The following is a 14535-nucleotide window of genomic DNA, read 5'->3' as shown; positions in this document are numbered from 1 at the left end:
CTTTTCGAAACCAAGCTATGAGAAGTTCAATATGAAGCCATGCTGCAATTTAGGAATTTGCTGGTCTTATAGCCTGGTTCTGTGTAAACTCTGCAGAAAGTCATGTTTACAAGAACTTTTGGTTTTCTGCATTGTGTAATGCAGGGACTGCTTCTCTGCTCTAGCGGGTGTTCATGTACCAGGACCACTACCTCCCCACCCCAGGAAGGTATCTCTTCTGCTATGATCACTGGAGCACGCTCTTAAATAAACTAGACTTTAGGTTTTAACGCAAGCACAGGTTATCTCCCAGTCATAGGATAACACATGGACAGATAAGAGAGGTAATCTTTAACTTTTGGAAATAATTATATTTTAGAGCATTTAAAGAAAGTTCTTAAGCATGAAAAAAGGAGGACCTGATATGTAAACATTCTAAAGACGTTCTTTTTAAGGAAGTATACCTATTTTACAAAGTACCACAGAGCCTTTTTTGGGAACCATGAGACATGCCAATTGTTTGGAAGAGAATTACTACAGAATTGCTCATAGAACTAAATGTTTTTTTCTTGAAAAAGTAAGCTCTACAAAAAAATATCACTGGCTACTGCCTTGCCAGAATGAGTTAACAGACCAAAAAAACTCTGTTGTGAGTTAGTAGAAAGGATAAGTGAAATCTTGCCCTTCATTCAACAACTGTTTGAGAGTTACATTCCAAATACTCAGCTTCTCGAAAAGCTACTGCCAAGCACCATCAGGGCTACTCATTTGCTGGTTATAAAGCCATGGCAACCCACTGGCACTTCTTGGGCATGGCCAGGGTTGGCATGCTCTCAAAGCAGAATAGACCTGGCATTCTTTCCCACTGGTTCATCTGAACTACTTGGTCAACAGTAGTGATACAGCAATCAGGGCTCTGACCCAGAGAGTCTCCTAGCCTCTACCTGGGATGGGGTTTGATAGATACTGTTGTTGTTAGTTGCCACTGAGTTGGCCTCCAAATCATGGTGACCCCATGCACAACAAGATGGGACTGCTGTGATCTATAGGGCTTTGACTGGCTGATTTTTGGAAGCAGATCACCCGGCCTTTTTTCCTAGTCTGTCTTAGTCTGGCAGCTCTGCTAAAACCTGTTCAACATCATAGCGGCACACAAGCTTCCACGGACAGATGGCTGGCGGCTGTGCTTGAGGTGCACTGGCCAGGGACTGAATCCAAGTCTCCTGTATAGAAAGCAAGGATTCTACCACTGAACCACCACTGCCCTCAGACTGGGATGGGGTCTGGACAGTCACTACACAGCCAGGTGGAAGGGAGCTGTCATCCCTACCTGCTGTCTCATAAATTTGAAATCATAAGCACAGTGCCCACATCCTTGGCATCTTCTGAAGTTTTCTTCCCCCTTTCTCAGTATTAATGCAGTTTGCATTTCATTTGCCAGCTTGGGGAGGTCTGGTAGGAAAAAAAAAATCTCTTTTCAGGCTTGCTAATAAATAGAAGAACTCAGAAAGGAGGCACACGTGTTGTAAAGTCATTACTACAAGGTTGATTTTATGAGTGTTTGATCAGGGAGTCTGTCTAGAGTATAGAACGGAAGCCAGACAATCAGGGCTGGAAGACTGGTGAAAACAAATACAGAGTGGCTATCCCAGGAAGAGACTGCCCAACAATAAGGGGCACATTTATTGTATTTATATTGTATTTATTTATATATTATATTTATGGCCTCATATTTATTGCTCTATTCACAATTTATAACCCATCAGTGTTAACAAAGGATTCAAGGAAGCAAGACACCGTAACTGAAAGTGTGTGTGTCTCTAGGGGTAAGGAGCCTCACTTACTTCTTGCTTTATAATTATTTTTTCAATTACAATACAACTACTAGGAGTTTAAGTCCCCCCTAGAGTGGTATATAACATTTCATTACTACTAGAAACCACAGGAATGTTCCAGGAAAAAGGACTACCATCATTTAGTGAGGTGGAATCTAGCCAGAGCCCAAGGCTAACACCCAGATGCCTGCAGATCAGCTAAAATCTCTGAAGGTTTTGGACTCTCCAGATACTGGTTTTATCTATTTTCTGGAAACTGGGAGTTTTTACGGGAGGGCAGTTAACTATTTAAGAAACACTCATTAAAATAGGTGAACGTCTCTCTCCGACTGAGGTGCTTTCGGAGTCCTTCCTCCCCTCATAAACCAGGCTTTCGAGCAAGTCTTGTATTTCCCGGCAACAGCTCAGCAGCACAGAACCTCGTCAACTCGTCTTCTACGGGATCCTTCCCTGTGCATCAAAGTCCCCTCGGAATCCTACCCTGAAGGCCCCACAGGGACGGGCGGCAAGTTCAATAAACAGGATCGCATCTTTCGTAGCTCCTCAATCTCGTCACTCCAAGGGTCACAGTGAATCGACAGAACCTTTTCTGCCTTTTGTATTGTGTTCAGAGCTTCGGGTACTGCACGCCTGAACCAAAGGGGGCAAGGGGTGTGAACTCACTCATTTAATCACGCAAACACTGAGTCCCTACTCACCACTGTAAAGAATACAAAGTCATATAAGATCACATCTGTCCTCAAGGATCTTATAATCTAGTAGGGTAGACAAGACATATTCACAAATACACTACAAGGCAAAGTTTGAGAAAAAAGTTATGAAAAAAAGTATAAAAATTCCAGGATCTAGACAAATGGAAATCTCGACACTTTAATCTGATACTTACACCAAGGTTAACTAAGGAGTTTCCATCTTAGGATAACCAACTCTACCCCTGACCTAGCTCTGCAGTCCTTTTTTCTCTCTCTGGCCAAGCAGGCTGCCTCTGTGTTTCAGGTATCAGATCCACTCACCATTCATAAATTAGCATCAAGCTTCAAACATTTTGTCCCACACAATGTACACCAATGGCAGCTTTATCAAGGCGGGGGGTATTCCATTCAGAAAAACTGCAATTAGGACAATGATCTTAGTAGCAAAAGTGGATGAGGCAGCTGCTCATCAACCCTACTGTTCCTTTTAAGCTTTAAAGCAGGGTTTTTCAACCTTGATACTACTGATATTTTGGGTCAAATAATTCTTTGTTGTGGGGGCTGTCCTGTGCATTGTAGATTTTTAGCAGCATCCCTGGTCTCTACCCACTAGATGACAGTAGCACCCTCCTCCTATAGTCATGACAACCAAAATGTCTCCAAACCCATTGCCGTCGAGTTGATTCTGACTCATAGTGACCCTATATGACAAAGCAGAACTGCCCCAGAGGGTTTCCAAGAAGCGGCTGGTGGATTCGAACTGCTGACCTTTTGGCTGGCAGCCGAGCCAACCAAAACCACTGTACCACCAGGGCTCTGAAATGTCTCTAGACATTGCCAAATGTCCCCATGGGGTTCAAAGTTACCCCTGGTTGAAAACCACTGCCTTAAAAGGAATAAGATGCAGACTAGAGGGAAGACAGAAACTCTGGAGTTGAAGGGGCTGAGAAAGAGAGGGCCGAGAGAGGAATGATTAACCAGAGAGGAATGAGCAGGAATGCTACCATGGTGGGTGGGGAGGGCTGCATGTTAAGTTCTCCCTGGGAAACTTACTTTAGATCTAAGAGCTTTCCCCATAACTCTCAAGAAGAAATTCTAAAGCTTGAACTCTGTCAGCAACACAGAAGGCAAAGATCTCTCCTAAAGGGGAAATAAAGTTTCAATATGCTTAAAAGCCTAAGAAAAAGAGTAGTACATGAAGAGCCTAATAAAAGACATAAGGGTACATACTGTCCTGGTGAAGTGCTAGGAAACGAGAGAGACTTACCCATTGAAAAAGATTTGGGCTAACTTGAAGAGCTCATGGCCCATTTCAATACTGGATGGCCCATGGCGAACCTCAACCACTCGGAGACTCTTCTGTAGGTGGGTAGCTGACTTCTGCCAGTCCCCTGAGAGGAAAGAAAAATCCTGTTTCAGAAAAAAATTCATACTCTACGTGGCCGAACATTTTCAGGGTGAGGAAGCTGAACAGAAGAGAGAGCAGCCTCAGTTTAAAGACTAAGATAACCAACCAGCCAAGGCCAGAGTCATGGCAAACCACACAAAGCAGACTTGTACCTCACAGGGAAAATGAAAACACACGCCATACCTAAGGCAGCATAGGCCTGGGCCAGGTCATCCTCTATTTCTCCTACCATGGTGTGTTCTGCTGACAAGAAACTCTCAGCATCACGCTGGCATCCCAACAACTGTTGAATGGCTTGCTCTACCAATTGAAAGGAAAATGGTCTCACTACAGACACAAATACGTCCTATAAATAAGGACCAAGGTCTCACATTCTGCATCAGCTGGGCTGAATGTAGAAATCCCCCTTGGCCTCCCTGGATTGTCACCAATCCACAATGTTGCATTTCTTTGTTCCAGTAAAGCTGTTGTTCTCTTACATCTTCTCTGTGTTCTTTTTCAACAGAAAACGGTGCTAGATGAAGTCTCCCCACATTTGACCGTGGGTTTGCAACTTCAGCTTTCTAACACAGCTAGCTCTACACTGCTACTTAGGGTTGTTATTTCTCTTGACTCTGAAATCTCAGCTAAAGGTCAACTTTCATAAAGTAAATAAACTTCCATGACAACAAGCTCGAAGGCAGAGTTTTCAAGGGTAATGAGGAGTTCCATAACTCACTTTAAAAAAAAAACAGGATACTCCTATCCATGGGCACATGCCCCACTGCTCTCTGCGCTGGCTCTGATGAGGGCACGTCAACCTTTCTAGGAAGTTAGGTCATTAGACCCGGGATGAAAATAAATGACACTGAACTTGTGGAACTACAATAAGCACACACCTGTCACAGATAACCCTTTAGCCATGATGGGGTACTTGAACTTAGCTATTTGATGCATAAGAGAACAACAGCTTAAATCACTGGCCCTTTTTCAAGACACCACACTAACTGAGTTGGTTTGTGTCTCATTGGACTACACAGCCATCTTGTGGCTGGCATGGGGATAATTAAATTCAACTCTCCAATCTTTACTGGTATCCTTGAGTCCAAGGTGATCTCAGAATGAATAAATGGGAAGGGGCTGGAAGACCAAAGCAGGGAGCCAGTCTCACCTAATTTACCATTTCTGAGAAGCTTCTGGGCCATCCCAACCTGCTGCTGAAGGTCCTGTAACCGAGAGACTAGGTGACCCCTGCTGACTGATTCCATACAAGATCTGTTGCCACAGCTCAGGACATCATCTCCCTGTGGAAGTCAGTTTTATCTTTATTCCTATACCCAAGTTGGTTATCAACAGTGCATGTACTTACATTATAGGACTGTGCTACAGTTTCTGACCCTATGGGGCAAAGAGACTCCTGCAATACATCACGACTAAAGCCTGACTGAATCTGGTTTGACAGCAACAGTCCCAATGAAAGCAATAGCCCAATCCTACTCTGAGATTTAATTTTTGGGACCAAACTGGTACACTCCACAATTTCTTTCCATCTCTATGGCCCCTCTCTTATCTCTCTTTGGGGCCTGGACTTTGAATGACAGACATATTTCTAGTGGTTATGAAAAAACCATAAGAAAACCAATAGAAAAAGGTGCTGGGTGAGGTCTTCCTACATTTGACCATAAGATTGCAACTTGAGCTTTCCTACACAACTAGCTCTAATTCCACGTAGGGTTTCCCTAACAAGAAAACTGTACCCTCTTGTAGAGGAGAAAATCTCTAAGGTGGGCATTTTCTGGTTTTAGATGCTGGTATCTATGCCCTCATTCGGCAATAGCAATTGATTTCTCTTGAGAGTCCTCTTCCACCCTCCCACAGTCAGTGCCCTATAGCTGAGGGCATGGACATGTGTCTCAGATCAAGCCCGTTCCTCTGCCCCAAATGGCTGGAAGAAAACTATGTGGTTAAACTATGTGGTTTTCTTCCAGCTAGAGTCATAGGGTCAATGAAACACAGTACAATTTTTGCCCAGACTGTTGCAAGGGTGGCATATGTTTTTATCCTCCTGGACAGGAAGGATATGAGGCTGGAGCTGCTGGCAGCCATCTTGCTCAAAAGGGAAGTCTGTCTGAGGATGGGGTTAACACAGAGAAAATGGAGCTGAGAGAGGTAGAGAGAAAAACTGGGTGCTAGTGACATCATCTGAGCTGCTGGATTAGGTGGTATCTGAAGTAGCCCTGCCCTGGGACTTTTTAGTGACTTACTTGAGCAAATCAATTCCCAGTCTCCCCCTCCCCTTAAACTAGTTTAGCTGGGATTTATCTGTCATTTGCAAGTGAAAGATGACTGAATCCAACCTTTCTCTGCTGTTCCTTTGGAGGGATAATCAATGTGTGGGAAGACAGGCTGAAAGAGAGGGGATATTAATGCTCTCAGTACCTATAAGCCCCGACAGACTCCTCCTAAAGATTTATGACCTTTGGTCTGGCTAACTGACCTCCAGGAAGAGACGGGAGCAGAGAGATTTACCTGCATGACAGCTCTGCAACTGTGACAACAGAATGCTTCCCACCTGGGCCCTGCAGTGGCTCTGGGCTCCTCATGACATGCTGGGCAGTTGCATTCAAAGAAATACTGAGATCTCAGCTTCTGCTGCCTTTCGGCAACACCCATCCGGCTCTCGTGAGGCCCTGCAGAGAGACCCTCAGCCAAGGTGTAAAGCAAGAGACAGTCAAGCAATACTTAGAAAAAAAAAAAACAGGTTAGCAGAGGGTCTGGTCAATTATTCATCATGTGATGGGTACCCTTCATCCAAACATTTGTGGAATCCAAAACAGGTGATGTAGAGTGAGCTCTGACTCATGGAGACCCCATGTGTGTGTCAGAGTACAGCTGTGCTCCATAGGGTTTTCAGTGGCTGACTTTTCAGAAGTAGATTGCCAGGCCTTTTTTCCAAGGTACCTCTGGGTGGACTCCAACCTCCAACCTTTCAGTTAGCAGCTGAGCACATTAAATGCTTACACCAGCCACAGACTCCTTTGTGGAACTAGATAGAGAAATAAACTTCCTAGTTGCTGGGATAGGAAAAAAAAAAATCAAGAAGTTGTTTCTAGCCTATTTTCAGAACAGTGAGTTTAACAGGAACTAAGCAGTGAGACACATGATAGCTAGGCACAAAAGTTGGCACAAAGTGCCTAGTAAGGATGTCCCTTTTTTTTTTTTTCCACCCGAGAATGCCCTGCCTCTTCCAGGAGACAAACAATGGGCACCTGCACAGCAGCTTGCTCGTATTTTTCGACCCTGTCCTTTTCTGCTGGAAAAGGCCGGACAGGAAGGAGGAAGGATGGCTCACCATAGCAGTGGAGAATCTCCTGCCCTTTTCCAATCTGCTGCGAAGCCCGAATGGTAGCGACAGTGCTAATGAAGGACACACTGGTGTTGGGGCTGCAGGAATGGTTCAGGAGGCTGACGACAGGGAAGATGCCTGTGGCAAGTCGTACTTGCCTGCTGTCGGTAATGATGCTCTCTTTAGATCCTGAAAGTGCAAGAAGAAAAGGGAAAATGTGTCAGGACATTAGTCCTGGCCTCACCATCCATTTCTCAGAAGATGAGCTGGGAAACTGGGCCTGAAGCCCATCTGAGTCATAGCTCCACAGCTGGATCCAATATAAATCAGATGGAACATGACTCACAGCAAACTCTGGTCCCCAGGAAGCAAAGTGAATGAACACATGAAAAGTCCACTCAGATCCTGGAACCTCACCCTTGTGTTTCAATACCACAAAAAATCCAAAGATTAGAATTTATACAAAATAATAAAAAAGGAATTATCAGTAGGGCGCTTTCCAGCCAGTTTCATAACGTTCCTCAGGACACAGAAATGAAGTACCTGTTGAGATTATTTCCCAAAGACTTTCATGGTCCAAGTACTTTGGTTCAACTGGTCTTTAAAAAAAATCAATACTCTTTATGCTCACCTGGTGAATTCTGCCCTTCGTCCCACCTCTCTGGGGTATCAATCAGTAGTAGTTTTCACTGAAAAGAACTCTCTGCACCAGCTCTGTTCAAGACAGTCTCACGAACCAAGCAATCTCTCTTTTGAGACACAATTAACCAGCAACTTAACCACCAACCCCAAAACCCATTGCTGTTGAGTTGATTCCAACTCATAGCAACCCAACAGGACAGAGGAGAACTGCCCCATTGAGTTTCCAACGAGCAGCTGGTGGATTCAAACTGCCGACCTCTTGGTTAGCAGCTGAGCTCTTAACCACTGTACCACCAGGGCCCCAAACTTAACTACATGACTGGAAATTACGAAGGAAGGAATAAAAATGCCTCTAAGTAGCGAGGTTTTCTCTGCACCAAAGCTCATGCACTTTTACTCATATGTGAGTTCTCTGTACTCTCAGGCGGGCCTGTTTGTTCTTACTTTAGACACAGTAGCTTGGTTATTCAGTTTTTCAGGCCACAACAGTCCAGGAGCAGAGAATAAGGAGAGGAGCATGTATAAGAGGCAGGTTTCCTGATAATGGCAAGAGTGGAGAAAGAGGAAGAAAATCTATACAAGAATAACAGGCTGAGGACAAACGAAAACACTAGTACCACTTAAGTTTTACCTCAATTGTAACATTTCGCTTAACTGGAGGTTCCCAGACTGACAGCATATGTACGTGGGCTTTTGTAACAGCCATACGATTCCCAGGACTGTATATTGTATAGATAACCTTGGCACCCAGGAAGGCTTCAATTATGTTTAGTCGTCTCAGTTGAAAAATGACGAAATGGTTGTTTCCAACAAGACTGGTTGAAATATGTAAGGTATTGGTACTTAAAGGGAAGCCTTCAGTTGTCTAGCAAAATCATTTATACAGCACAACTAATTTCCTGTGTCAGGTAATTGTCATACCACTGTATATATGCCAGGAATCCAATACACCACTCACTAAAGAAATAAGTAGCCTAGGTACAGATGTGAAGGTGTTCTATAAAGGAAAATAATAAATACAGCAATAATATTGTCTCTGCAGACAATCCTATTATCTGTTGCTATGGAAGACAAGAAAAGAACAAGCAAATAAAATTCACAAAGAATCCAAATGACTCAATTTTAGTCAACAATTCTACAAATTGTATTAAAATCCTTCATCAGAGCATCTCCTAAATGCTGAACTGATTCTAGTGTCACCTCTTCTTCCCTCCCTTGTCCAATGCCTACCTTCTGGAATATGTGCTAATGAGCAGTGAAAATGCTAAAAGGGAGGCAGCTGAAAGGAGGTGTACAGGGCACGAACAATCTGTAGTCTGAATGATCAGTCTCTGCATAATTAAAAGTTGACTGGCATTCCCAAGTATTGGTAACTGGCAATCTATATCAGAACAGTTGCAAAAAATTTCCCAGAAAAAAACGATCACAATACAGTGAGTAATGCTGGTTTTGTGAGCTATTTATAGATTACCCCTTAACAGAAGTAGGCCCAGGAACTGAGTGGGGTGAGTATATTTGTTAGAGTTGAGTATCTCTCTAATTATTTCTAAAAAACGAAGTATCAATTTTTAAAAATTATTCAATATTTTGCATTAGTCATCTATGTGGAGATAGCAAAAAGTGAGAACATGTATGTGCCTTACTAACCAAATTTAACGTGACATTTTGTATTAAAAAAAGTGACATTTTGTATTAAAAAAACCCCAATATGTGACATTTTGTATTTAAAAAAAAAAATTAGCAAGATGCACTTTTGATTATTTTACCAAAAGTGCACCTTGCTAATATCCCTTTTACAAGGAATAAAAAAAAAGATTCATTCACAATACTTCCAGAACACATTTATTCTGGTATATACTCTGCAAAATGAGAAATCTGTATGTATGTCAAGTAGTCAAGGACTCAGACCAAAGGTAGATTCCTTGGCTGGTTGCTGAAGAGTGAAAGCAAAGGGCAGTGAGTGGATCTGAAGATATATTAGAACCTTATTTAGCCTTGTGGATAAGAATCCAGATATATCACAAAGGTGCCATTCCCACTGAGATAGAACCACACATATCAAAGTCTAGAATGTGACCAGTGGCAGTTCCACCCCTTGAGATAAGCACCAGAGAGAGGTTTCTGAAGAACTTTGATTAAATAGGGTTTATGCAAAGATAATAACATACATTTTTATAGGTTTTTGTCAAAGTCTATTCTATTTAACACTTTAATCCTTCGTCTGTGCTACTAATAAAACAGCTGCTAATGAAATTCAATGAGAACAGTAAATTGGAAGGTGTTGGAACCCCAAAGAAATAATAAAAAGGGATATAACAAGATTAGAAACACAAGCAGACTAAAACAAAATTAGATTGAATTAAATAATGAAAGTGAACATTGCTAGTGGGTGTGTAACTGGTACAACTTTCCTGGAGGGCAATTTTGCAATATGTATCAAGTACCTTAAAATGTTTATAGCATTTGAATTATTTTTATTATTAAACTAAATTAAAACTAATTAAAAGGAATACATGATAGAAAAAAATTAAAAACTGAAAATTACAGAGAAAATAGGAGTCATCTGTAATCCTATCAGTCTGATACATCACTTTGGTATATTTCATTGGCAGTCTTCTTTCTATGCTTATATATGGAATTTTTAACTTAATTGGCAACATGGTACACTTTTCCTTCTTTTCACTTAATATTTCATGAACATTTCTGTCACATGCATTTTTAATGACTGCCTTCCACTACAGGGATACTCCATATCTAATTTCTTACTGTTGGATATTAAGGTTGTTTTCAATTTTTCACTATGATGACACTGTGATGAGCAGCTTTATAGATCATTATACAAATTCCTAGTTATTTCTTTAGGATAAATTCCTGAAAGTGGAACTACAGGGTTAAAACGATACATTCCTGGGAGTGGAATTAGAGGGTTAAAAGATAAGCGTATTTGAAAGCTCTCTGGTGTATTATTCTGCTCTCCAGAAAGGCTGTGTATGAAAATGCACGTATGAAACGTGGTCATTTCTTTACATCCTAGCCTATAATGCGTATTATAAACACACATATGCCTTTGCCAATCTGATAGACAAAAAATGGTATCTTGTTTTAATTACTAAAGAGAGGTTAGACTTTTTTTTTTGAGTTTTTGGTGAAAGTTTACACAAGTTAGGTTCCCATCTGACAATTTCCACACAAATTTTTCACTGACACCAGTTACACTTATCACAATTTGTCAACATTCTCTTTAATTGTGTCTATACCCATCCATATGTGCTCAAACATTCGTTTTTACTTTGGTTGTGCTGTGCTCAATAGACACGTATTTTATTGGCCATTTTTACTACTACTTTGATAAAGTGCTTGTTTATGTATATTTTTAACAGCCTTACTGAGGTATATTTCCATACCCTAAAATTTACCCATTTTAAGTGTACAGTTCAATGATTTTTAGCGTGATGTTCATAGTTGTGCAACCAACACCACAACCTAGTTTTAGAACACTTAGAACTACTTCTAAGAGTTGATTTTAAGAGTTGTAGAAATTTTCCCTCATTTTGTCATTCACATTTTAATTATTGTTTATGGGTTTTTTTCAAGGGGAGAGTTACAATAACAACTATTTTATTTGCTCACAATTATGTGGACCAGTCATTTTGGCTGGGCTCAGTTGAGTGGTTTTTCTGCTCATCTTGCCTGGGATCACTCATTTGACTGCATTCATCTGGCGCCTCAACTAGGGCTGGATGGTCCAAGATGGTCTCACCCACATGGCTGGTGGTTGGTGCTGGCTGCTGGCTAGGCCTCTCTCTCCACATGGGCTTTCATCCTCAAGGAGACTAGCCTAGGCTTATTCACATGACCACAGCAGCATTTCAAGACGGTGACTGCAGAAGCTACAATGCCTCTTAAGGCTTAAACTTAAAAGTCACATAATGTTACTTCTACTGCATTTCACTGGTCAGAGAAAGCCACAAGCTAACCTAGATTCAGGGGGCAGTAACAGACTTTACCTCTTGATGGGAGAAACAGCAACATCATGTTACAAAGGGGCAAACATACAGGAATGGGAGAAACTGTTGTGGCCGTCTTTGCAAACAATGTACCCCGGAGAGAGGTCTTGAGGCTTATCCAGTCCTCTTATTCAGATGAGAACACTGATACCCACACAGGTTAAGCAACTCAACAAAGTTCATACAGAGAGTTATTGGCACATCTAGAATGGGAACCCAGGTCTTCTACCTCCCAGTCCAATGTTTTCATTCCTTCAAGGACTTCTTACCTGCATCTTATATCTTTTTTACCCAACTTGATGTTTTTGATATTTGGTATTTAGATAGTTAAGATAGCTGTCTTTTAATTACCTAATTTTGGTATTATATACTTTAAAAAGCTTCTCCCACTCAAGACTATATAAATGTTCACTTATCTAAGTGACTGCTTCTTAGAAATGATGATGTCAAAACTTTGTCTCATGTACTTCGGACATGTTATCAGGAGGGATCAGTCCCTGGAGAAGGACACCATGCTTGGTAAAGTAGAGGATCAGTGCGAAAGAAGAAGACCCTCAATGAGATGGATTGAGACAGTGACTGAAACAATGGGCTCAAACACAGCAATGATTGTGAGGATGACGCAGGACTGGGCAGTGTTTCATTCTGTTGTACACAGGGTCACTATGAGTTGGAATGGATTCAACAGCCCCTAACAACATCTTTTTCTAGATATTTTATGGTTTAATTTTAAACATATTTAATGATTTGAAGAAAGACTCTAATATTTTTCTGGCCTATCATAGCAGTACCATATTATTTTTAATTATTATAGCTTTAATGCTACTATGAAATCTGATAATACCAAGCCCCTTCAGCACTCTTTAAAAAAAAAAAAAAAAAGGCTATTCTTACCCACTTATGCAGGGTGAACTTTAGAATCACTGTCAAGTTCCAAGCAAAATCCAATTGTGATTTTGTTTGAAATTGCATTAAACTTATTAGGTTAATGTGGGGGAAATGCTATTTTTTTTAATAGTTTTCAGCCTTTCCATCTAAGAACACGGCATGTCTCTGCATTTATTTAAGCCTTCTTTTATATCCTTCCAAATGAAAATACTCTTGCATTCCTGGAAGAAACCCTACTTTGTCATATATCACTATTACTTTAATAAACTGCTGGATGTGATATGGCAGTGATTTATTCAGGATTTCTACATCTATATCCACAAGTGAGCCTGGTCTATAGTTTTTATTCTTGGCTTTGTAAAATGAGTAGGAAAGAGTCCTAGTTTTTCCCACACTCTGGAACAGCTTATGTTAGCATAGAAACTATTTGTTCCTTGAAAGTTTTAAAGAATACACATGGAAAAGAATGGATCTAACTTGTTTTTATGGAAATGTTTTGATAACTTTTTCAATTTCTTTCACAATTACTGGTTTTTTGAAGGATTGTCCTCCTTCTGGGGTAATTTAGAGAATTTATAAATTTTCTAAGAAGTTGTGTACTTAATATTTCCAAATTTAATAGTCTAAAATAAAATTATATGAAATATTTTCTTAAAATTTAAAAATAAGTTTATATCATTGCTTCTATTTTCTTCATCATTCCTAATATTGTGTTTGTTGTTTTCCAAATAGACTTCTTAATTAGATCTGCCAGATTTTTATTTATTTCAGGAGTTGGCAAACTATTGCCAGTGGGCCAAATCCTGCCTGATGCCTGTTTTTGTATAGTTCACAGGCTAAGAATGGTTTTCATATTCTCAAGTGGTTGGAAAAAATCAAAAGAATAATATTTATAACTTATGAAAAATTATAAGAAATTCAAATTTCAATGTCCATAAATAACGTTGTATTGGAACCCTGCCATGTTCATTTGTTTGCGCATTGTTTATGGCTGCTTTCGTACTACAACTGCAGAGCTGAGTAGCTGCAAAAGAGACCATATGGCCTGCAAAGCCTAAAATATTTACTATCTGTCCCTGTACAGAAAAAGTTTGCTGACCTCTGATCTATAGGACACAAGCTTTGAGATATATGTATAAACGAGACTCCACACTGAAATATATCATCAACTTTAGCTCTCAGAAACATAGAGATTGTATCTATAAACAAAAATGGTTAAATATACAAGGAGAAACAGGCAAAAACTCCACAAAAAAACCCAACCCAACCCACTGCATGGAGTCGATTCTGATTCATAGTGACCCTATATATACATACATACACACACTAAATATACACTAAGTCTCTAGCTTATTATGTTATCTTGGTTTTTAGATCATTATTTTTAATATATCTGATCAGTCAAAGTCAAAGCGGTATACTACAATTTCTCACAACTATGGAGTTTTTGGAGCCCTGGTTAAGCGTCTGGCTAACCAAAAGGTTGGCAGTTTGAATCCACCAGCCGCTCCTTGGAAACCTTATGGGGCAGTTCTACTCGTTCTACAGGGTTGCTATGAGTTAGAATCGACTTGATGGCAATGGGTTTTTTTTTTTTTGGTTTGGTGGTATACTGGTTAAGAGCTACAGCTGCTAACCAAAAGGTCGGCAGTTTGAATCCACCAGCTGCTCCTTGGAAACCCTATGGGGCAATTCTACTCTGTCCTGTAGGGTCACTGTGAGTCAAAATTGACTCCACGGCAATAGGTGTGGTTTGGTT

The 14535-nt window shown here is 40.6% G+C and overlaps 1 protein-coding gene across 1 annotated transcript in view; it reads right to left on the bottom strand.

The window, feature by feature from the left end:
* Positions 1-121: 121 nt before the first annotated feature.
* Positions 122-14535, bottom strand: part of SMYD4 (SET and MYND domain containing 4) — a 51271-nt gene continuing 36857 nt past the window's right edge. Inside the window, exons 6-11 of the mRNA XM_004376257.2 lie at positions 7246-7428; positions 6423-6583; positions 5065-5197; positions 4098-4214; positions 3774-3897; positions 122-2444 (exon numbers count right to left, since the gene is read on the bottom strand). Coding sequence (XP_004376314.1) covers positions 2291-2444; positions 3774-3897; positions 4098-4214; positions 5065-5197; positions 6423-6583; positions 7246-7428 — 872 coding nt within the window. The 3' untranslated portion in view covers positions 122-2290. The remainder of the gene's footprint in view (positions 2445-3773; positions 3898-4097; positions 4215-5064; positions 5198-6422; positions 6584-7245; positions 7429-14535) is intronic.

This window comes from Trichechus manatus, unplaced genomic scaffold (genome assembly GCF_000243295.1).
Source record: "Trichechus manatus latirostris isolate Lorelei unplaced genomic scaffold, TriManLat1.0 scaffold00040, whole genome shotgun sequence".
Taxonomy (NCBI): Eukaryota; Metazoa; Chordata; class Mammalia; order Sirenia; family Trichechidae; genus Trichechus; species Trichechus manatus.
The sequence above is the reverse complement of the archived record's forward strand: the minus strand, read 5'-3'. Positions and strand labels throughout refer to the sequence as shown.